Here is a 24,472-nt window from a genome sequence, read left to right as displayed (position 1 = left end):
CATTAGAAATTAATTCCTCTATTCAGAGTGACTGAAGACATTAACCTAATGCAATCCCTTTAGAGGAAGCATTGTTAATCTAAGATAACTAGTAAATGAGGCCCCTGGGGGGCATGAATCCAGTCCAGCCTGAAAAAAATCTGCACCAGGTTTGAAAATTCACCGCCGCCTCCTGTGTAAGATGCTAAGAAGTACAACTGGTTTTTGAATCTAACTCCATGTATTTTCAGTGAAAGAGCTCTGAGAGGGGCAGGGCAGAGATGGCACCTGTCTGTGAGGTACCAGCTCTTCTCTGAGGCAGAGAGGCATCAGGACAGGACAGGGACCAGACCACCAGCCGCGCATCGGAGATGTCCTCCAAATAAGACCATGGCTCTTGGGAAAATTGACTCCCTTCTCATCTTCTACCTCAGTTTCTCACTGCTCATCCGCGTAAAAAGTAAGCCTTTTTCCATTTATTGAATTTTGGCACTTTTCCTGGCTTAGGGAATATTTCTTGCAAATAATTCATAACATTTTATGTTCTACAAAATACAAAGCTTAAAAAAAGATGTAAAAATTTGGTGTGAGAGATGGTGAGTTTTCCTATTTAAAATAAATGGGGGTTCATAGATGCCAGCAAGTGTCGTGTGATAAACAAATCAGGGTTACCAGTCAATGTGAACAGTCAATTTTGTGATTGTATGGTCTCCAATAGGTATTTAGATATGAAAAATGTTTGTTTTTAACCTTTATGTGAATGAAATAGTCACATAGGAAAGAAGATATTTTGTTGTGCTCACACTTTTACAAAACAGATTTAACACTTTGTAATAGATCTCCTTTAAAAGGAAGTTATTTGTAAACTACATTGCATTTTATTCCTTATACTACATATTTATCTTTACTTTTAAAAACTTTATGTTACAATATTTGCTCTCATAATCAAGGGGATAATCTCAATGTTTCCCAAAGGATAATGGTTCAGAGCTTTCTATTGTATGTGCCTCTGTTTTATAAATGAAGATACCATTTCCACAAACTTCCCCACATAGAAACAAAAGCAGTGTTTCCAGGATAATCCTATCAGATGTATGGCAGTATGGAAAATCAAAGGAAACATGGCCTCAGCTGTGTGTTTATGAAAGACAGTAGCTTCTGAACATGTTTAAAATGAAGAGAGGCAGAGTGTGTGCTTCTCAAAGGAGCCATGTGATTTGTGTCTGTTGAATCTGAATATCAACAAGGCAAAGCATAGAGCAGTTGCCATTGAACAAGAGGGCTTGGCATAGCACACAGTGTTGTGTAATCTGGGTCACCTTCTGTGGCTGTACCAGCGAGATTGTTCTTGTGTGGTTTACAGCTGAGCGTATACCAGAGATTGGGTTGAAAGTAGAAGTATATACTATAACTAAGTAGCTGAAGGCAAGTAGAGAAAAACAAGTTAAACTTTTAAAAAATGAACAGTAAAATACCCGATTGCAACACACACACACACACACACACACACACACCCATGTAAAAATTTTTTTTCAGAGATGGATTTGTTGAAAAGAGTTGCTATTTATATAGTTATTCATTCCCCTTAGAATGGGCCACATATAATATGAAATGGGAAAAAGAGATATTATATTGAGATATGAAGGTGGGAGGAAAAGAGAGCAAAAGAAATTGTGAGACATAAAATGAAAGGGAAGAAATGATGAGACAAAATGAAAGGAGAAGTGAGTTCATAGTATATTTTATAGCAAAGAGCTTTGCCATTTCATTTCAAAACAATATATTTTGAGATTCCTAGAGTTTGATAAAGTTAGCTTTTAAGGAGATGAATGCATCTGAAGCATACATTTCTTTTTTTAATCCTCTCAAAACTATGACCCTATAACTACATAAGCATAATTTACTTTCTCTCTTATTGAGTGGATGACTTCATTGATAGATTCTAAATAAATACTTTATAATTGTTTGATTTTATTCTGTAGCACAATATTTTTATAGATTTAAAAACGAATATGAAGTCTCATTTTGTTCAATTTTTAAGCATGCAGACTTTTTATCTGTGTTAGTACTTTTCATGGCAAGATACGTTGATATTGCTTTCCTGGTCAAAACTTTTCATTGGCTTCTTGTTCCAACCCAGCTCTTGGGGGACTTGGGTCAGCACAGCCCTAAGACCAAAGAACACGCCAGGCACAGAGTGGGAAGTGGGTTTATTAGGACTTACAAACAGGAGAGGGTTCCCAGTGGCAGATGTCCAAGGAAAATGGAATTAGCACTCTGCAAGGGTGGGGGTGTGAAGGGACAGCTTGTAAGCGTTTAGGACAAAGACATTCCACAGAATATGAGAACAGAGTTTTAGCAGGGTCTCATGACACAGGGGTCTGGAGATTTGTTATCAACAGTGATCAGGGAAGGAGAGTGTCAGTGCTTTGTTTACAACACCATCTGTACATACTTTCTTCCCTGAGGAGGTCTGGTGACCTTCAGCATCTGTCCTGGTCACACAGGCTGCTACATGCTATGGCGCTTCATTCCCCATTAGGGATGGGGGACCCAGGCCCTGGGTCTCCACACTTCCTAATACCTACTGATAAAGTACAGACTTTATAATGTGACTTTAAAACAGTCAACAACCTGACTTGAATTTTACTTTCCACCCTTACCTTTAGGCACTCTTGACATAAATCCTATGTTCCTATCAAATGAATAACATAAAAGCTAATAGTAGGAATGGCTAACATGGTGTTAAGCATTTTATATATGCTGTATTCCATTTAATTCTTACAACAACTCTATAAGATAAATACTTTTATAATCATACACATTTTATCATACACATTTAGAAGCGGAAACCAAGACTCCGATTGCTCTACTAATGTATCTCAAACATTGCTGTGCATCAATGCTTGAGATGTAGCTTCCCTTAAGTTCAGCCCTAGCTATTTAATGTGCATGGAGTGGATCTGAGGAGCCTATAATTTAACAAATTCTCCAATTCAAATGCAGGTAATCAGTTACCCACACCTCAAGAAGTGCCACACTGTACAATAAATCTTTACTGAGAATCCACTATGTAGTGGTGTTAGGAACCATAGAAATAGTAAAATATAAACATATCCTTCCCTTACGGAGATAATTTAGGAGAAAGGAGGAATATGGCATTTGGGGGGAAATGAAGGGTGTTATACCCGCTTCATAAACTTGTCCACCCTATCAAGTAGAATTTGTCACTATGTCCATTTTACAGCTGAGGGAACAGAGACACACAGGGGTTAATATCTTGGCAAAGGTGTTCAGCTGGTGAATGTGGAACTGGGACTTAAACTGGTGGTCTGGCTGTGGAGTCTGTACTATTTAGTTACACATAATGACTTCATTAAGTGATAATTCACAAGGGGGCTTAGCACATGCTCAGAACATAATAAACACACAGGAAATTTTGATTCTTGGTGTCATATGAGTTGAATGAAGCAATGTTGTTCTTCCTGCACTCTGAAATATATTTTTTTTAAATTTAAGAGAAAAGATTCACCCTGGCTCCATTCTGAATTTTTTTGTAAAATTGGCTTGGCTCTGTAACCAGGATAATGCTGTTTATGTGTTTGTTCAATGTCCTACACCTTTCATATCCGTCCTGTGCCAGTTTGGATGTATTATGTCCCCCCAAACACCATGTTCTTTAATGCAATCTTGTGGGGGCAGATGCATTAGTATTGATTAGGTTGGAATCTTTGGACTAGGTTGTTTCCACAGAGGTGTGAACCACCCAACTGTAGGTAATACCTTTGATTAGATTATTTCCATGGAGGTGTGGCCCCACCCATTCAATGTGGGTCTTGATTAGTTTACTGGGACCCTATAAGAGCTCAGACAGAAGGAGCTTGCAGCTGCATCTTAGAGACACATTTTGAAGACAGCCATTGAAAGTTGATGCTTTGGAGAATGCCATTTTGAAACACAACCTAGAAGCAAGCAGATGCCAGCCATGTGCCTTCCCAGCTAACAGAGGTTTTCCAGATCCCAATGGCCATCCTTCAGTGAAGGTACCCTATTGTTGATGCCTTCCTTGGACACTTTATGGCCTTAAGATTGTAACTGTGTAACCAAATAAACCCTCTTTGTAAAAGCCAATCCATTTCTCATATTTTGCATAATGGCAGCATTAGCAAACTGAAATACTCCCAAATGAGGAAATGTGACTCAGTATTAGAACAGGATTCAGGAAGTTCCTGAGCAGATATGTTTACCTTTACTTTGAGTTGCAATGAATTTGCTACTACACTCACCCAATTATTTTCATGCCTTTTCCATAATTTTGGAATCAAATGGGTAGAATCAATTGAATTTTCAAAACCCAAGAAAAGCAATTTATTGCTTTTGATGTATTAAAATAGACTCTTCTTTGGTCCATTGTTTTGAGGCTGTTTTAAATAATGAGAGCATCTTATAATAAACCTTATTTGGAATTTTGACTTATGAATCTATTGTGAAAGAAACTGCCATCTTAGGGCAACCATGGGTTAGACAAGTTATTTATAGCTATATTTCACTATTCTTTTATAAATTGGAGGTAAATTGAATATTTTTACTGTAAATGCCACATCTAGATTAATTTAAAACTAATTATATTAATCCAAATTCACAGCATAGTCATAAAATGTCAATGAATGTGGTTTGACTCAAAATTATTATTGGAGTTATTTGAGTAATTTCAAAAAGTTTGGCATAGCATCCAATTGTCTAGAATGCATCAGCCATTATTAAGTAACCCAATTGCAATAGAATTATTTTAAATAATGTTTCTTTTCCAAATCTATGTAAAGTATTGTGATGGCTGGGTTCATGTGTCAACTTGGCCAGGTGATGGTACCCAGGTGTCTGGTCAAGCAAACACTGGCCTAACAATTGCTGCAAGGACGTTTGTGGCTGGTTAATAAACCAACAGCCTGGTTTATTAAATCATCAGTCAATTGACTGCAGCTGTGACTGATGACTCACCAAAGGGCGTGTCTTCCACAATGAGAGAATGCAATTGGCTGGATTTAATCCAATTAATCAGTTGAAGACATATAAGCGAGACAGATGGAGGACCTTCACTTCTTCTTCGGCTGCCCAGCGAAGCATTTCCTGAGGAGTTCGTCAAAGTTGCCAGTTCGTTTCCTGAGTTCATCAAACACGTTCGTGGAAGATCCCAGTTCATTTCCTGAGGAGTTTGTTCAGGTTGCCAGTTCATTTCCTGAGGAGTTCATCGGACATCTTCCTTGGAGTTGACAGTTTGCTGAGTGCTTTACAGAATTTGGACTTGTGCATACCCACAGTTGCATGAGTCACTTTTATAAATTTTATAGTCATAGACACCTCTCATTGATTCTGTTTCCCTAGAGAACCCTAACTAATACAAGTATAAAGATCAAATAGGATCTATAAAGTTGAAATGTGGTCTCATTTAGCCAATCTCAATACAATTATCAAGAAATCATTGACTTTGCTCAATAGCTCAGAGAAGGTTTATGTATGCATTAGGGAGTAATCACCTATTCTTTACAATTCTTCATAGGCAGAAACATTTAAAACTTTGGCATTCACTGTGCAAATTAATAGCCTTCCTGCAGCATGTTGCAAAGTGCTTATATAATTATTAGTGTGATAAAAGGGTATCTTTGCTTCCTTATAAGTAAAATAATTATGCCAGCAGCTTACAGTAAAGTAGTCTCTACTTCATGAAGTTTACCCACAGCTTCCTACATCATATAGCAGAATTAATTTGAGTCTTCAGATATTTATCTTAGACAAATAAGTACTTTTCTGGAGAACTGCATTCTGTTTTCATCTTTAGTGAGTTTTAAAAATTACCATTAATGGTTTTACAACATCAAATTTTGAAATTCTAATGGAGAAGTAAGAGGTTTTCATTCTATTTTCAATTTTATTGCTGACTTATCAGGAAATCTCTAAGGTGCCTAGTTTTCTTTTTTTTAGAAAATGGAAATGAGATGATCACTCTTCCCCTTTAATACCATTTTTTACTCACACCAAGTTGAGCCTCACTGTCCATACTTACATTGCACCTTACATTTTTCTTCTATGATATATATTGGAATTTGAAAAAATTTATTTTTGTGCTTATTTAATGTTTTCCCTGAGATTGTAGTACACGGTTGTAAGCACTAAGGGATAATATATGTATCCCAAGTCAGTGGTTAACTAGTGCTTAATTCAAGGTGCATATTCAAGGAATAGTTATTAAATGAATAAATTAATGCTGGAAATGCATAGCATTTGCTGTAAGAAATATCTTCCTTTCTCATGACATTTTTGCATTAGTTTTGACTCTTACTTTACTTAACTTTTTAATAACAGAGTTTATTTTTTTTGAACAGTGTTGGATTTACAGAAAAAATTGAGATGATACATAGGGGTATTCCGTATATCCCACACCCAGATTCTCCTAAACATCTTACATTACATTTAATGTAACATTAACATCTTATATTACATTTAATGAACAATATTGATACATTATTATTAACTAAAGCCCATAGTTTATTTAGATTTCCTTGGTTTTCACCTAACATCCTTTTACTATTCCAGTATCCCATCCAGGATACCACAAGTTGTCTTGTTTTCTTAGGCATCTCTTGGCTATGGAAGTTTTTCAGATTTTCTTTGTTTTTGATGACCCTCAGAGTTTTCAGGAGTACTGGTCAGCTATTTTTTAAGATGCTCCACTATTTATCTGATGTTTTTCTTATGAAAAGAACAGGTTTATGGGTTATTGGGAGGAAAATCACCAAGGCAAGTTGCTAATTTCATCACATCATATCAAGGATGTATCTTATCAACCCGGTTTATGACTGCTGATGTTGACCTTGACCACCTGGGTGAAGCAGTGTTTGTCAAGTTTCTCCACTATAAAGCTACTCCCTTTTGTTTTCCTTTTCCCATACTCTTTGAAAGGAAGTCACTATGCTCAGCCCATACCTAAGAAGAGAGGAGTAATTTTCCATTTCCTGAAAAGCAGAATATCTATTTAAATTATTAGGAATTCTTCTCATGAAGGATTTGTCTCTTTTCCCCTATTTATTTATTCAATCAGGTATTTTATCAGCAGGGATTTTTGTATATTTATTATAACTTTAGGTTATAATTCAATGCACTTTATTTATTTTGTTGCTCAAATTGTTCCACTTTTGACCACTGGGTGCTCTTTTAGTTGGCCCCTCTGCTCCTTTGACATATCAGTATCACAGTGGTGGTTTTTGTTTTCTTTTGTTTTGTTTTGTTTAATTTACAGAACACTATCTCACTTTCTGATACTAGAAGCTGTTCCAGGCTCATCTTGTATATTTCTTGCCACAGTGCTAGAATCAGTCATTTCTCCAATGAGCCCTCATTCCTTTTAGTGGAGAACAGTAAAAGAAACCAAGATCTGGGTGCAAGATGTGCTTGTTGCCACTGAAGTGCCATTTCTTTTAGGCCCTTTCAACTTACAAAGCATGGAAATATATGTGTGTAAACTAACTCTATATCACCTGTATCTGTATTAAACTAAACATGACTTCATACTGATGTCTCTAACTCTAATCCATTACCATTCTATAGATGAATTATATTCCATTCTATAGATGCACTATAGTCTGTTTATTCACTCACCAATTGCAGGACATCTTGTTTACTTCCAGGTTTTGGCTCTTATGTATAGAACCACAATAAACATCTGTGTGCAGATCTTTGTGTAGACATAAAATTTGAAATCAATCATAAATACCTAGGAGGGTGATTGCTGGACTAAGTGGTAAGACTCTGTTTAGCTTAGTCTTTTCCAAAGTGACTATACATTTTGTATTTCCAACAGAAATGTATAATAGTAACTGTTGCTCTGCCTCCTCTTAAGCGTTTGGAATGGTCAGTTTTCTGGGGTTTAGCCATGCTAATAGGTGTATAGTGGTGTCTCATTGCTTTTTATTTTTTTTTAATTTAATTCCCTTATGAAAATGATGTTGAACATTTATTCATGCTTTTATTTGCCATCTGTATATCTTCTTTGGTGAGGTGCCCAGATCTTTTGCTCACTTTTAATTGGGTCCTTTGTTTTCTTACTTTTGAATTTGAAGAATTGTTTGTATATTTTGGATATAAATCTTTTATCAGATATGTGATTTGCAAATATTTTCTCATAGTCTGTGGTTTGTCTTTTCATTCCCTTAACAGTGTCTTTCACAGAGCAGAAGTTCTTACTTTTATTAAAGTCTATTTTATATTTTTGTCTTTAAAAGATCATGCTTTTTTGTTGTTTGCTTTAGTTTTTTGATAAATAAAGTTAAAAAAAAGATCATGATTTGAGCCTTATAGCTAGAAACTCATTTTCAAACCCAAGGTTAATAGATTTTCCCCTATCTTTTTTTCTAGAAGTTTTGTATTTAGGTCTTTGATCCATTTTGAGTTAATTTTTTTGAAAGGTATAATGTTTGTGTCTAGATTCATCTGTTTGCATACAGACAAACAACTGTTCTTCCAGCACTATTTGTTAAAAAAGAATATTCTTTCTCCATTGCATTGCCTCTGCTCTTTGGTCAAATAACAGTTGACTATATTTGTGTGAGTCTATTTCTGGGCTTTTCATTCTGTTCCATTTTCCTGTGTGTTCATTCTTTTGCAAGTCTCACACTGTCTTGATTACTATAGCTTTATAGTAAGTCTTGAAGTCAGGTAATGTCAGTCCTCCAATTTTGTTCTTTAGTATTGTGTAGGCTATTCTGGGTCTTTTGCCTTTCTTTCCAAACTTTGGAATTGGTTTGTTGATATCCACAAAATGCTTGCTGGGATTGCATTGAATCTATAGATAAAGTAGGAAAGAATGAATATCTTAATAATATTGAGTTTTCTAATTCAAGAACATGCAAGATATCTCCATTTGTTTAGATCTTCTTTGATTTCTTTCACCTAATTTTATAGTTTTACTCATATAGATCTTGTACAGATTTTGCTAGATTTGTACAAAAGTAGTTCATTTTTTTTGGTGCTATTATAAATGGTAATGTGTTTATTTCAAATAACTATTGTTCATTGCTGGTATATAGGAAAGCAGTTGACTTTTGTATATTAGCTTTGTGTCCTGTGACCTTTCTATAATCACTTATTAGTTCCAGGAAGGTTTTTTGGTTAATTCTTTGGGGATTACTACATAGACCATCATGTCATCTGTGAACAAAGATAGTTTTATTTCTTCCTCCCAATCTTTTTACCTTTTATTTCCTTTTATTGTCTTATTGCACTATCTAGGACTTCTAGTACAGTGTTCAATAGGAGTGGTGAGAGAAGACATCTTTGCTTTGTTTCCCGTGTTAGGAGAGAAGTATGATGCTAATCAGTAAGTACTAGGTTGGCAGTACATTTTGTGTAGGTATACTTCGTAAAGTTAAGGAAGTTTCCCTCTATTCCTAGTTTCCTGATAGTTGTTTTTTTTTTTTTTTTTCAATCATGAATAGATGTTGAAATTTTTCTGCATCAATTATGACATGATCATATGATTTTTATTCTTAAGCCTTTAATGTGTGGCAAGTTATATTAGTTGATTTTCAAAGACTGAACCAGCCTTTCATGCCTGGGGTAAATACCATTTGCTCATATTGTATAATTTTTTATACATTGCTGGATTTGACTTACTAATATTTTGCTGAGGATTTCTGCATCTATGCTCACAAGAAGTACTGTTCTGTATCTTTCTTTTCTTGTAATTTCTTTACCCCATTTTGATATTAAGGTAATGCTGGCCTCCTAGAATGAGTTAGGAAGAGTTCCATGTGCTTTTAGTTTTTTGGAAGAGATTGTAGAGAATTGAAATAATTTCTTCCTTAAATGTTTCGTAGAATTCACCATTAAAACTCTATGGGCCTGGTGTTTTTTTTGGAAAGTTATTAAGTATTAATAAAATGTAGTTGATAGATATAGGACTGATAATGTTATCTTTCTTTGGATCAGTTTTGATAGCTTGTGTCTTTCAAGGAATTTATCACTTTCATCTGAGCTGTCAAATTTTTGAGCATGGAGTTGTTCATAGTATTCCTTTACTATCCTTTAACTGTCCATGGGATCAGAAGTGATGACCACTCTCTCATTTCTGATATTTGTGTCTTCTCTTCTACAATTAAATTCAATGCATTTAATTGTATATTCATTTATTTTTCAGTTAAATTTTTGAGTTTTTGCTCTGTGCCTAACAAATGTCTAAGTTTCTTTATTAGGCTATTGACTCCTTTAGAGTAAAAGGCATGCATTTGTTTATGCCATGAATATTTGAGAGTCTATCATGTGTCAGGAAATATGTTATACTCTGAAGAAACTGCAGTGTATGAAAGCAGGCACAATCCATGCATTTAAAGAAATACATAGTCAGGGGCTGGGGAGGGGAAATGAAGGGATGGTGTGGCAGATTGAATCATGTCACCCACAAAGATGTGTTCAAGCCCTAAGCCCCAGTCCAGTGGGTGTGACCTCATGTACAAATAGGACCTTTGGAGATCCTATTTGGATAAAAATAAATTGAAACTGGGTGGATCTTAATCCAATATGGCTGAAGTTCTTATAAGCAGAGGATATTGGGGTACAATGAGTAGAAACTAGAGAAGGATAGATTCCCATGTCATGCAGGCAGAGACTGAGCCACCATCAGAATGCTATAGACTTAGAGAAAACATGGTTGGCCAAAAGTTTGATGCTAAACATCTAGCCTCCGAAACTGTGATCCAATAAATTCCTGTTGTTTGTCAAAGCACCTTGTGGTACTTGTCATAGCAGCCCTGACAAACTAAGATAGATGGAAACATGTAATAATTAACCAAAGTGAAGGGATGGATACAAGCAAACCCAAACAAGAAGGTTTTGTTTGCTTTTTACTTTTAAGATGGGAGAGACTGGTAAATGTTTATTGCAAATAGGAAAGATCCATTTTAGAGTATGTGATGCTTAATTTTATGTGTCATCTTGGCTAGATTACAGTGCCCAGTTGTTTGGTCAAACACTGGCCAAGCTGTTGCTATGGGGGTATTTTGTAGGTAGGATTAGCATCTGTTCCAGTTTGCTAATGCTGCCCTTTTGCAAAACACCAGAAATGGATTGGCTTTTATAAAGGGGGTTTATTTGGTTACACATTTACAGTCATAAGGCCATAAAGTGTCCAAGGTAAGGCATCAACAAAGGGTACCTTCACTGGAGAAAGGCAGTTGGCATCTGGGAAACCTCTGTTAGCTTGGAAGGCACTTGGCTGGTGTCTGCTTGCTCCCAGATTGTGTTTCAAAATGGTGTTCCTCGAAGTGTTTCTCCTGGGGCAATTGTCCTCTATTAGCTGCAGCTGCTCTTCAAAATGTCACTCTCAGTTGCTTTGAGCTCCTTCTGTTTGTTCACCCATTTATGTGGCTCCAGTGATTTAATTCAGACCTACCCTGAATGGGTGGGGTAACACCTCCACAGAAATTATCCAATCAAAATTCCCTCCCAGTTGATTGACATCTCCATGGAAACACTCAATCAAAGATTCCAACCTAATCAACACTAATACGTCACCCCCCACAAAATTGCAACAAAGATAATGGCATTTTGGGGGACATAATACATCCAAACTGGCACATTCCACCCCCTGGACCCCAAAATGACATGATCTTTCCATATACAGAATACATTCATCCCATTACAAGATCACAGAAACTTAAATGCTTTCAGTAATAATAGTTAAGTACAAGATCTCATAAAAATCAGTGACAAGCATGGTCTGTCCTAAGACAAAATTCCCCTCTGGCTGTGGACCTGTGAAACTTAAAACAAGTTATCTGTTTCCAATATACAAAGGAGGGACATTTATAGGATAAACATTCCCATTGCCATAAGGAGAAACAGTAAGGAAAGCAAGGTTTAAGGAAACTAAAACCCGCAGGGCAAACGCCGTTAGATTTCAAAGTCTGAGAGTCATTTATGGAATGACGTTTTATCCTTAGGGCTTGAGAGAGGGGCAGTCCCACACTTTCCAAAGGCTTACATAATAGCCCTTTTCTCTGAAAACTCTGGGGTGAGTGCTCCCAAATATCCACATATTCGGGAGACCACCTTCTTCTCAGCCCCACCCTCCTCAAACATCGGGATCCCACCTGGACTCTGCCTCTCTGGAACAAAGGTTCTCCCCTCTCTGAACAGAGGGTTGGCAGTCAGGCTCTCCCCAGTCCCCAGGGAATGTGCTCCACCCTCTCTGGGGCCTAGGGTGGCAGCACCGTTCCTGAACATCGAGGTGGAAGGCCCACACTCTACCTCTGGGGCAAACTCACTCTTTCCACGTGCATGGGCTGCTCCACTCTCCCAGCCCAAGATCTCTTGACTCCAGACCTCAACGTCCATGGCTCTGTCTTTGAAGAAATTTTTTGTTCAATTTGTTTTTTTCCATCTCTTCCAGTCCAGACTGGCAGTGGCTCTGTTTATACAGATTTGACAAAAATCTTGTTGGTTTGGCATGAAGTTTACAGGAGTCAGAACCATCAGACAGTAAGACTTTACACAAATCCTTTCTGGATAACTCCATCTCCAATCCTGGCTTGTACTGAAATGGTGGTCGGGTTCCACATTTGGTTAAATCCTCACGTGGGTTGTAGCTTCTGGGGTCTCACTTCTTGGAAGCCCAGAATTTTCCAAACTATCAGCTTCTGGTTTGTTTGAAATCAGGAGTTCATTTCTCAGTTTATCCCTTTCTGCTCAGATTTTACTACAAGCTGCAAGGAGAAGCCAGGCCACACTGTGTCAAAATGTCTTCAGCTAAGTATCACAGCTTGTTGTATTCAAATTCTGCCTTCCATTCAACGTCAGGACTAAATTTTGCCAAATTTTCTGCTACTTTAAAACAAGGTTCACCTTCCTTCCAGTTGGCAATGACAAATTCATCATTTTTGCTTAAGGCCTCATCAGAAGTATCTTTAGAGTCCATATTTCCACCAACAGTCTCTTTAAAGCAGTCTAGGCCCTTTCTATCAGGATCCTCACAATTCTTCCAGAATCTTCCCCTTATCCATTTAAAAAACTGTTCCAACAGATTGGTATTTGCAACCTCAGCAGCACCCCACTTCTCTGGTACCAAAATCTGCTCCAGTTTGCTAATGCTGCCCTTTTGCAAGACACCAGAAATGGATTGACTTTTATAAAGGGAGGTTATTTGGTTACACATTTATAGTCATAAGGCCATAAAATGTCCAATGTAAGCCATCAACAAAGGGTAAGTTCACTGGAGAAAGGCCATTGGCATCCAGAAAACCTCTGTTAGCTGGGAAGGCATGTGGCTGGCGTCTGCTTGCTCCCAGGTTGTGTTTCAAAATGGCATTCCCCAAAGTGTTGCTCTTGGGGCATTTTGTCCCCTCTTAGCTGCAGCTGTTCTTCAAAATGTCACTCTCAGTTGCTCTGAGCTCCTTCTGTTTGTCAACTCATTTATATGGCTCCAGTGATTTAATTCAGACCCACCCTGAATGGGCGGGGTAACACCTCCATGGAAATTATCCAATCAGAGGTCTCTCCCAGTTGATTGAGTCACATCTCCATGGAAACACTCAATCAAAGATTCCAACTTAATCAACACTAATACATCACCCCCACAAAAATTGCATCAAGGATAATGGCATTTTTGGGGACATAATACATCCAAACTTGCACAGCATCTGTAATCAGTTAACTTTAAGGAAAAGAAGTTATTCTTGATAATGTGGGGGGACCTCATCTAATCAGTTGGAGGTCTTAAGAGCAAGAACTAAGGGTTCCAGGGATCAGAAAAGTTTCTGCCTCAAGAATTCAACATCAGCCTGTTGGCCTGCACTACAGAATTTGGACTTGCTAGCCCCCCAACTACATGAACCAATACCATAAAATATGGGTTTTATTTCCCTGGAGAACCCTAACTAATACAGGGGAAAGGTGGAATATTCAAAATAAAAAGGTGAAGGTTCCCAAAAAACATGTGAATGATGAAATCTAAAAACAGCAGTGGAAGCATTGTCCTGAGACAGAAGTTGTCACATCCCTACCCTTTCCATTGTAACAGGTGGTGAGGGGGGTGAGGGGATATATAGAGGTATAGTCAGATTAGAATGTTTAAGTCAGAAATTGAAGAAAATTCCTGTATGCAAGATTCTATGAGGACAGTCATTTACTGAGAGAATTGGGTAAAACAAAGTCAGAAACTTTTATTCATGTGTGTATTCTTGGCAATATGTATCACAATTTTTAGCACATACCTAGTGCTCCTGAAGTGCTGAAAGTGTAGGTAATTTTTAATGGCAATGAAGGAAAGAAGAACTGAATGAATGATTCCATTGTATGTGTACTTAAAGGGCCCAATTGAGGTAAAGAATTAATGAGATCGTTAGAAGTGACTTTCCAAGCAGATTTTGGTAGGTCTGTAAATTGGGAGTCATCCCTGGACTTATTGGAAGAAATGCCCAGGAGATTTTGTTGTCCATACTCCATAGCTCAGGGGTGACCTTCCTTCTGGGGACATTCTTCCTCTAAAAGTCTTGCTTCTCATGCAGTGATTTGTACATCATTTCCTTTCCTGTCAGTAAGTACATGTTTTCACTTTTTTTGGTGAATACCATTCTAGTCTTTGGGGATTGCTCCTTTCTCATCCACTGACAGGAGATAATTCTTGGTGTTGGCTGGCTGAGGAAAGATGGAAGTTAGTGCCCCACACTAGCATTTCCTTTTGATTTTTAAAAATAATTTCGGTAGGGGGTTGAATGGTGGCCCCCCAAAAGATAAGTCCAATAAAACCCCTGTTTCCTGTGAATGTTACCTTATGTGGAAAAAAGCATCTTTGCAGATGTAATTAGGTTAAGGATCTTGAGATGAGGAGCTCATCCTGGGTTATCCAAGTGAGCCTTAAGTCCAATGACAAGTGCCCTTAAGAGACACACAGAGAAGAGACACATGTACAGAAGAGGAGAAGGCCATGTGACCACTGGGACAGCCACCATAAGCTGGAAGGGGAAGACAATGGAGTCTTCCACTGAGCCCCCAGAGGAAGCACAGACTCACTGGATTTTAGACCCCTGGACTACAGAACTGTGAGAGAATAAATTTCTGTTGTTATAAACCACCAAGTTTGTGGTAATTGTTATTTCTGTCTCAGGAAACAAGTAATGCTGTCCATCTGTCTTCATTTACAAATTTTTGAAAAAAATAAATAATTTTTATTTTTAAATTTTATTGTAACATATATAACATAAAATTCCCATTTTACCTATTTCTTCAATTCAGTGGTGTATGTTATATTTGCAATGTTGTACTACCATCACCACTATTCAATACCAAACCTTTTTCATGACTCAAAACAAAAACTCTGTACCTGTTAAGTAGTACCTTCCCATTTTGCTCTCCCCTCAGTCCCTGGTAATGTCTAATCTACATTCAGTTTCTAAGAATTTACTTATTCTAGATATTTCATATAGGTAGAATCATATAATATATGCCCTTTTGTGTCTGGCTTATTTCACTCAACATCATGTCTTCAGTCCATGTTGTCGCATGTATCAGAACTTCATTCCTTTTTATGGCTGAATAATATTCCATATTATGTTTGTACCACATTTTATTTATCCATTTATATATTGAACACTTGAATTGTTTCTGACTTTTGACTATTGTGAATAATATTGCTAGGAACATTTGTGTATGAGTATTTGTTAGAGTCCCTGTTTTCAATTCTTTTGGATATGTATCTAGATGTGAAACTGATGGTCCATCTCTTTCCTTACTACTTTACAGTTTGTGCCTTGCAGCTTTTGCATTTTTATTCATGTTGTTATACTGGAGCCCTGTTGATATGATGGTAGGTTATAGTGGGGGAGAGGAGGCGTTTTATAATCCTGTGATTAAATCTCAGTCTCTTAGTGGTACTGTCTGAGCTGCAATCTTAGTGGGAAAATCCCAAGGGGAGCCAAAGCAGTTCAAATCATATTATAATAGACCAAAAAAAACTAAGACATGATATGGAAGGTGGTGACGTAAGAAGTGTAAATGACGGATATATGCAATTAGTAAGTCTTATATACAAAATATGTAAAAAATACATTTATTTTGGAAAAAATTACACTTCTTTATAAATCTTTTCTGAAAAACCTGACTTGGCCAGCTTAAGCAAGATAATGACAATACAAAGGAAACCTAGTAATTTGGGGGCACAGGTTAGTTCTGTTATATAGCGAAACCGTTTGATTTGTGATTGCACATTTATTGAGCAAAAATGAACTTGTATGCTAATTAAATTATATATAATGGGATTTTTAAGATGAAGTAAGTACTCCATAAATATTTGTGAAATGAATAGTTGTTATATATCAGGAGACATGATAGGAATATCCATGTACTAACACATGGTATTGAAAATTGTAGCAGAGAGATAATATAGCATGACTGTCTTTCTGTGTATATATCATAAGGCTGCATAGATGAATGGTTTGAAGTAAAAGATCTTGTCCTGAGATCCCTCAGATTGAGCATCATACTACTGTTTTATAGGTTTATTGCACTTTTAAGGTACCTGAAAAACCTAGAGGGTATGAAAATCTGTCTCTGGAAAAACAAAAATAAAAACACAGGCATACTTAGCCAGAAATCCAAGTTCTGTAAGACTCAGTAATATAGAGATGGACAATTACACAGAAAAAAGTCTTGCTGAAGAGGACAATTACCACAAAACTCATTGTACCAAATGCTCATAAAAAGCACACACAGAGATTTTGAAAATACTGCATATTCCTTACTAGTCATCAACATAAGTAATACCAAAAAGTATTCTGTATTTGGATGCCAAAGTTAACTGAATTAAAAGTTGGTTTACTTTTTACTAGGTTATCTAGAACTGCACAACTAGTTGTTTTGATTTGTTTTGTTTTTTAGTGTGCCCGTATTTTTCTCTTATCCTTTCCTCTTCTTTTAGTCTGTTATGTGTTCAATCTTCCACTTTGAACTCAGTGATCAGAAATTTTCCTCCTACATATATTTGCTCCATGAAATTAATTTAGAATCTGATTATTAGATAGAGTGACATTAGATTGGGTATAAATGTGTTTTCATATTTTCTTGGAACATATAGCTTAGCTCTTTTCCTTAAATTAATGTTCAATACTTTAATCTATTTTTCTTTATAAACCATATTCATTACTTAAGGCCCAAAGGATTGCTATGTTCTTCATTATTGATTCAAAATGCTGATTCTAAATAATTTTCTTGCTCATTTATTATTTGTTGTGTTTTTTAATAAAATGGCAGCCTTTAATTTCCTGTTATATTTTCGCCATAAGAATGAAATTTGAGGGAGGAAGATATTGTGTCATCTAAGACAAGATCCCATTTGTTGCTATTGTCAGCCCCCCTTATGAATCTTCTAGAGTAATTTAATTTTCAAAAATTACTCCCCCAAAGTAATTTTACAGTGATGTGTTAAATTGTCATACATTCCCTATTTTTTCTTTTTGTTCTCAGAAAAACTCCATCAAAAGCAAAACTCAAGGCAGTGTACTTACAACAATAACAGCATGTAATACAACATGAAAAAAGCATGGTAGAAATGAGCATGACATTTATTGTTCAACAGTTTCCCTGGAGCAGAAAGTTTATTGGTTCTAGGGGGAAATCAAGGTAAGGTTAGTTGCCCCTAGTACCAAGATAGGATAATTAATAAATGCTAAAGTTTATAATTTATTCAATCATTTCTTCATTTACCCATTTTATTCAGCAAATATTTATTGATAACCATGAGTCTATGTCTGGCACTATTCTACTCTGAGGATGCTGTAATAAACAAAAGACCCCAAATCCCTGCTATCATGAAGTTTACATTTTAGGGAGATAAGACAGACAAAAACCAAATAAATAAGTGAAATATTTAATTGTGAACTAGTGATAAGTGTGATGGATAAAAGAAAAGGATGGGAGACAGGGAGCAGGTGAACCATGAAGATATCTGTGTGAATAATGTTTGGCAGAGAAAACAGCAAGTGCCAGGGTCCTGAGGCAGGAGTGTGTTTGTAGTGTTTGATTTACAGCAAGTTGTCCATCATAACTGGCAGGGAGTGAGAGAGAGTGAGCAAAGTAGGAAAGATGTCAGGGGTTTTACTATCAGTGTGTCTGATTCTTCCCATAATCCTACACATTAGATATTAAGCCCACTAAGAAATGTAAGACCAAGTTATATTATGTGATGTACTCAAAATATACAGCTAAAAGATGATACACTGAGATTTAAACCCAGGTCTTTATGGCTATAAGGCTCCATAGTGTTCCAGACTCAGCTCAGACCAAGTCACAAAAGCCAAAGATAAACAGTCAGGACTTTTGCAAGCAATTGTTATTAAGCCATTGGGAACTTGAAAACAGCCATGGTGGAAGTAATTACACCACAGCATTGGTAAACAGCACAAATCAGGGCTTTTGTGTTTTGCAGAGCTAGTTTACCAGCACACCACTACTTCTAGTCCTTCACTACCCCATCTATGTAAAAGTCCTAGATAGCTGAGTGTCTATTCCACATTTTTACAATTCTCCAGATTAAAAATGTTTATAATTTCAATCGCTTTCCCACTCCTGTGATTAAAATCTGCAGAGACAGTAAATGCCGACATGTAAACTAGATTAATCTTGCAGTAGTCTTTTAGGTTATTCATATAATTGTCCCAATAATTCCCAAGTGAATGATTCTTTTCTCTAAATTAAAATTCAAAATTCTTTGAACCTTTAAAAATATGTGTAGTTCAGGCAAATTAATGAGAGCAGAGTGCTAATGAGGCTGAGTGTGTGGTTCAGTTTCAGTACACAGTTCAGGCTGCTTTGCACAGAGAACAGCTCTACCACCAGTGATGATCAGTTTGGTCAGTTGATCTCAAATTCGTAGATTTGATCACAAGTTGAGCGAATGAAAGTACTTCATAGCAAACCAAGCAACACCATGAGAAAAATTAACTGTGAGTTAGCAGCAATAACTTTTTCATTCATGTAATTAATGTTTATGATTTCATATATGTCTGTAATTTCAGTTACCCTTTCTTTTAATGTAGTTGAAGAGCAAATATTTTATACTCAACACCAATTTTTAAATAAGTTTAGGATCAGGAAATCCAGATTCTGCTCATTTTCTGGGACCACTAATGAATGCATCATGTAAACTCTGTAGGTATCTAATTTCTTTCTTGTAAAATGAAGGGGCTAGAGTAGATAATTACCAAGTTGTCGTCAAGCTCTACATTTTATGATTCCATGCTTGTTCTGAGTAATTGAATCATAGACATTGATAAGTGAAGAGTGCTTTTAGTAGTCTCACCCTGTACAAGTCAGCTTTGACTAGGACATGTTGGATCAACAAACCTAACATCTTAATGGATTACAAAAACAAACGTTTGTATCTGGCTCCCACCACTACACGATGGATGAAGAATGGCTGTTGCTCTACTTAGTGTATCTTCTTCATTTTGGGACACAAGTTGAAAGAGCAACCCCATTCTTAAAAAACAAAAATGCTGTGTTCATGGTAGAGGGAAAAGAACGACGGTAGAACCACGTATGGCTCTTAAAGCTTTTGCTTAGATGTGGTCTAAGATTACTGGCTCACATTCCACTGACAAAAGCAAATCATATAGCTAACTTTTTTTTAATGCAATTTTATTGAGATATATTCATATACAATCCTTCAAAGTGTACAATCAGTTGTTCATATTGAACATTGATCACCACAATCAATCTTTGAACATTTTCATTACTCCAAAAACTAAAATAAAAATTAGAATTAAAAAAACCATCCAAAACATTCCATTTCTCTCCTCCCCCCCATTGTTCATTTACTTTTTTTCCACACTCATTCATTGTTTTTAACTTTATCAAAAAATTTTAAAAATAAACAATAAAAAAGCAACATTTCAAACAAAACCAAAACAAAGGAATAAGAACAAATAACCTAAAATAACTACATGGGTTGGCTTAAGCTCTAGCGGTTACATCAGCTGTTGGACTTCACCATCACTAACGGGCCTTTTTTTTTTTTTTTTTACATTTTATTTTGAAATAAATTCAAAGTTGTAGGAACAGTTCAAAAACAATACAAACCCCATACACAGAACTCTAGCATTCCCTGACTCCCCGCCCCGATACCCCAATCCACTAACTTTAACATGTTGTCACATCGCTATTTCTTTCCCTCCATCCCTCCCTCCCTCCCTATCATCCATCATCTATTGCTCTGTCTTCTGAACATATGAGAGCTAGCTGCACACATCCTTGAACATACACTATAATTCACATATACAATTCCCATGAACAAGAACATTCTTTTATGCAATCCCATTAAGCGCAGCTAAGAAGTACAAGAGATTCAACAATGATACAAAGCTTACATTCTATATTTCCTTTTCCTTATGTCTCAACTGTGTCCCTTTGAGCCTCCTGTCTTCCATCCTCAGATCCCATCCAGGGTCATCCTTGGCATTCAATTGTCATCTATTTAGACTTTTTTTTTTATTCTCAACTGTGGAAACATATATACAGCCTAAATCTTTCCATTCCACCCCCTCCCTAGCATTCCATTAGTGAGATTAATCACATTTAGAATGTTGTAATGCTATCACCTTCCCACCATCCATTACTAGAAATTTCCCTTCACTTCAAACAGCAACCCTACACTCATTTCTTAACTCCCCATTGCCCCTTCCCCCATTTCTCTTAACCCGTACTCTACTTTTCATCTCTATGGTCATATTCTCTGATAATTTCTTTGTGTTTACTTTGGGGCTTAAAATTAAACTCTTAAATCCATAACAATCTTGTTTTTCTTTGATACCAACTTAATTTCAACAGGACACATAAACTATGTACCTATACTCCTGCATTCCCCCTTTATACAGTTCTTGTCAAAAATTGCATATTTTATGTTGAGTTCAAAACCACTGATTTGTCATTAGAGTTTGTGTATTTTATATCAGGTAGGAAGTAAATAGTGGAGTTACAATTCAAAAATTATTGACTTCTATTTGTATTCCATTGTGGTCAGAGATTGTGCTTTGAATATGTTCAATTGTTTTCTTGTTTTGTTTTGCTTTGTTTTGTTAATTTATTGAGGCTTGTTTTATGTCCCAGCATATGGTCCATTCTGGAGAAAGAGCCGTGATCACTAGAGAATAACGAGTGTCCTGGTGATTTGGGATGTAAAGTTCTATAAATGTCTTAAAATTCTCTTTATCTCTTTCTCCTTTCTTCGTTTCTCTGTCGGTAGGGCTCCCTTTAGTATCTGAAGGAGGGCAGGTCTTTTATTGGCAAAGTCTCTCAGCATTTGTTTGTCTGTGAAAAATTTAAGCTCTCCCTCAAATTTGAAGGAGAGTTTTGCTGGATAAAGTATTCTTGGTTGGAAATTTTTCTCTCTCAGGGTTTTAAATACGTCATGCCACTGCCTTCTCACCTCCATGGTGGTCACTGAGTAGTCACTACTTAGTCTTATGTTATTTCCTTTGTATGTGGTGAATTGCTTTTCTCTTGCTGCTTTCAGAACTTGCTCCTTCTCTTCTGTATTTGACAGTCTGATCAGAATATGTCTTAGAGTGGGTTTATTTGGATTTATTCTATTTGGAGTTCGCTGGGCATTTATGCTGTGTGTACTTATATTGTGTAGAAGATTTGGGAAGTTTTGCCCAACAATTTCTTTGAATACTCTTTCTAGACCTTTACCCTTCTCTTCCCCTTCTGGTACACCAATGAGTCTTAAATTTGGAAGTTTTATTTTATCTATCATATCCCTGAGATCCTTTTCAATTTTTTCAATTTTTTTCTCCATTCTTTCTTTTCTTCTTTCATTTTCCATTCTGTGGTCCTCTAGGACACTGAGTTGTTGTTCAACTTCCTCTAATCTTGTATTATGGCTGTACAGAGTCTTTTTAATTTGGCCAACAGTTTCTTTTATTTCCATAAGATCTTCTATTTTTATATTTACTCTCGCAATTTCTTCTTTATGCTCTTCTAGGGTCTTCTTTGAGTCCTTTATATCCTGTGCCATGTTCTTCTTCATGTCCTTTGTATCCTGTGCCATGCTCTCATTCTTTGACTGTAGTTCTTTTATTAATTGTGCCAAGTACTGTGTCTCTTCTGATATTTTGATTTGGGTGTTTGGGATCAGGTTCTCCATATTGTCTGGTTTTATCATATGCATTAAGATTTTCTGTTGTTTTTGACCTCTTGGCATTTGTTTTGCTTGATAGAGTTCTTTCAAGTTGTAAAAAAAAAAAAAATACCAATCTAATTTGTCAGAAATACAAGTTGGTGGCGTACACTTTCTCTAGCTAACCAGCAGATGGCATCTGCGAGTCACCTATACCCCTCAAGTCAGTTCTCCCCAACTCTGTCTCTGTGGTGCATGGGAAAATGATATTTGTGGGGTTCAACTGGTGAACTCAGTTTGGGTTTGTTGTTGGAGCTGTCCACCCTGAATGTGGGGCATGTGTCTGGGTGGTTAGGCAGGCAGGGCAGCTTTAATATTCAGACCTCGCAGGTGTTCCCAGAGATTCAAGGCTGTTGCAAGAGTCTAAGCCTTCATTTCTGTTTTGCCCCAGATTTTCTCTGTCGCTGACCCACAAACCACCAGCACTGATGTAGCATCCCTGGGTTTTCTGAGTGGGCCCCCTTCTCAGCTGTGATCTTCCAGGACCTCTGCTGAGGGAAGGCTGTGCTATGTCACTAGTGTGCATCATCCCTCAGGGGAAGCCCTGGGCCACTGGGCTGTTCCGGGGGGCTCTCTGCCTGATGTAAAGATTAGCCTATAATTCTTGACTGGTGTAAGTTCTGAATGAAAGGCTGGTAGTAGAGCTGTCCCCCCCCCTTTCCTCTTAGAGAAGATGGATGCCCTAGGGGGAGGTCATTAGCATTTCAATGGTCTCTCTCTGCCTGTGCTATACCCTTGTCTGGGTCACAGAAATGGGAACTGAAAATGGCCGAGGCTTTCTCCACTGAGTTGAAAAAGGAACAGAGCTAGTCTGAGGCGACCCTCTGGCCCTCCAAGTTCAGTTGTCACCCAAAGCTTCTGTCTACTTTTTGGGGATTCGTACCTCATACTGAGCAGTTCACACTCGCTAATTAAAATCCCAGTTGGAGCTCAGCTGAGCAATACTTGCTTGCTGGGAGAAAGCTTCTCTCTGGCACCACAAGGCTTTGTAGCTCGGGCTGTAGGGGGAGGGGTCTCCTGATTTGGATCCACAGTTCTTACTTACAGATTTTATGCTGTGATCTCAGGCATTCCTCCCAATTCAGGTTAGTGTATGATGAGTGGATGATCATGTTTGTCCCCCTGCAGTTATTCCAGAGTATTTACTAGTTGTTTCTGTTTTTTTTTCAGTTGTTCCAGGGGGACTACTTAGCTTCCACTCCTCTCTATGCTGCCATCTTGGATCCTCTCCCCATATAGCTAACTTTGATGTCAGAACGAGGGATATATTAATGCAGAAAATATAAACATTTAATTTCAACAAATAATTATGAAGCAGTTGATATGGTCAAGGTATTGACTACAGAAAAGGCCATTGCACTCTAGTGAGGTAGATAGAAGTATAAAGGCTGTTCACATATTGTTGTTTAAGAGAAAAAAATCACACTTTAAAAAATTTTCAGAGGTCTGTGCATTGGTCTGGCCATTTTTGAGATGTATATAGACATAGAAATTTTATTCAAAAAATCAAACCAGGAGGCGGGGCAAGATGGCGGACTGGTGAGCTGTATGTTTTAGTTACTCCTCCAGGAAAGTAGGTAGAAAGCCAGGAACTGTGTGGACTGGACACCACAGAGCAATCTGACTTTGGGCATACTTCATACAACACTCATGAAAAAATGGAACTGCTGAGATCAGTGAAATCTGTAAGTTTTTGTGGCCAGGGGACCCGCAACCCTCCCTGCCAGGCTCAGTCCTGTGGGAGGAGGGGCTCTCAGCTCCAGGAAGGAGAAGGGAGAACTGCAGTTGCAGCCCTTATCAGAAACTCATTCTACTGATCCAAACTCCAACCATAGATAGACTGAAACCAGACACCAGAGAATCTGAGAGCAGCCAGCCCAGCAGAGAGGAGACAGATTTAGAAAAAAACAGCATGAAAAACTCCAAAATAAAAGCGGAGGATTTTTGGAATTCTGGTGAACATAGAAAGGGGAAGGGCAGAGCTCAGGCCCTGAGGCTCATATGCAAATCCCGAAGAAAAGCTGATCTCTCTGCCCTGTGGACCTTTCCTTAATGGCCCTAATTGCTTTGTCTCTTAGCATTTCAATAACCCATTAGATCTCTGAGGAGGGCCCTTTTTTTTTTAAATCCTTTTTTCTTTTTCTAAAACAATTACTCTAAGAAGCCCAATACAGAAAGCTTCAAAGACTTGCAATTTGGGCAGGTCAAGACAAGAGCAGAACTAAGAGAGCTCTGAGACAAAAGGCAATAATCCAGTGGCTGAGAAAATTCACTAAA

The 24,472-nt window shown here is 37.3% G+C and overlaps 1 protein-coding gene across 1 annotated transcript in view; it reads left to right on the top strand.

Moving 5' to 3' along the window:
• Window positions 1-329: 329 nt before the first annotated feature.
• CRB1 (crumbs cell polarity complex component 1) overlaps window positions 330-24,472 on the top strand; it is a 266,572-nt gene continuing 242,429 nt past the window's right edge. The window contains 1 exon segment of the mRNA XM_037812361.1: window positions 330-439. Within this exon segment, the coding sequence (XP_037668289.1) occupies window positions 370-439 (70 nt within the window). The 5' untranslated portion in view covers window positions 330-369.

This window comes from Choloepus didactylus, chromosome 2 (genome assembly GCF_015220235.1).
Source record: "Choloepus didactylus isolate mChoDid1 chromosome 2, mChoDid1.pri, whole genome shotgun sequence".
Lineage (NCBI taxonomy): Eukaryota > Metazoa > Chordata > Mammalia > Pilosa > Megalonychidae > Choloepus > Choloepus didactylus.
Note: the sequence above shows the minus strand (reverse complement) of the source record. Positions and strands in the feature narration are given on the sequence as shown.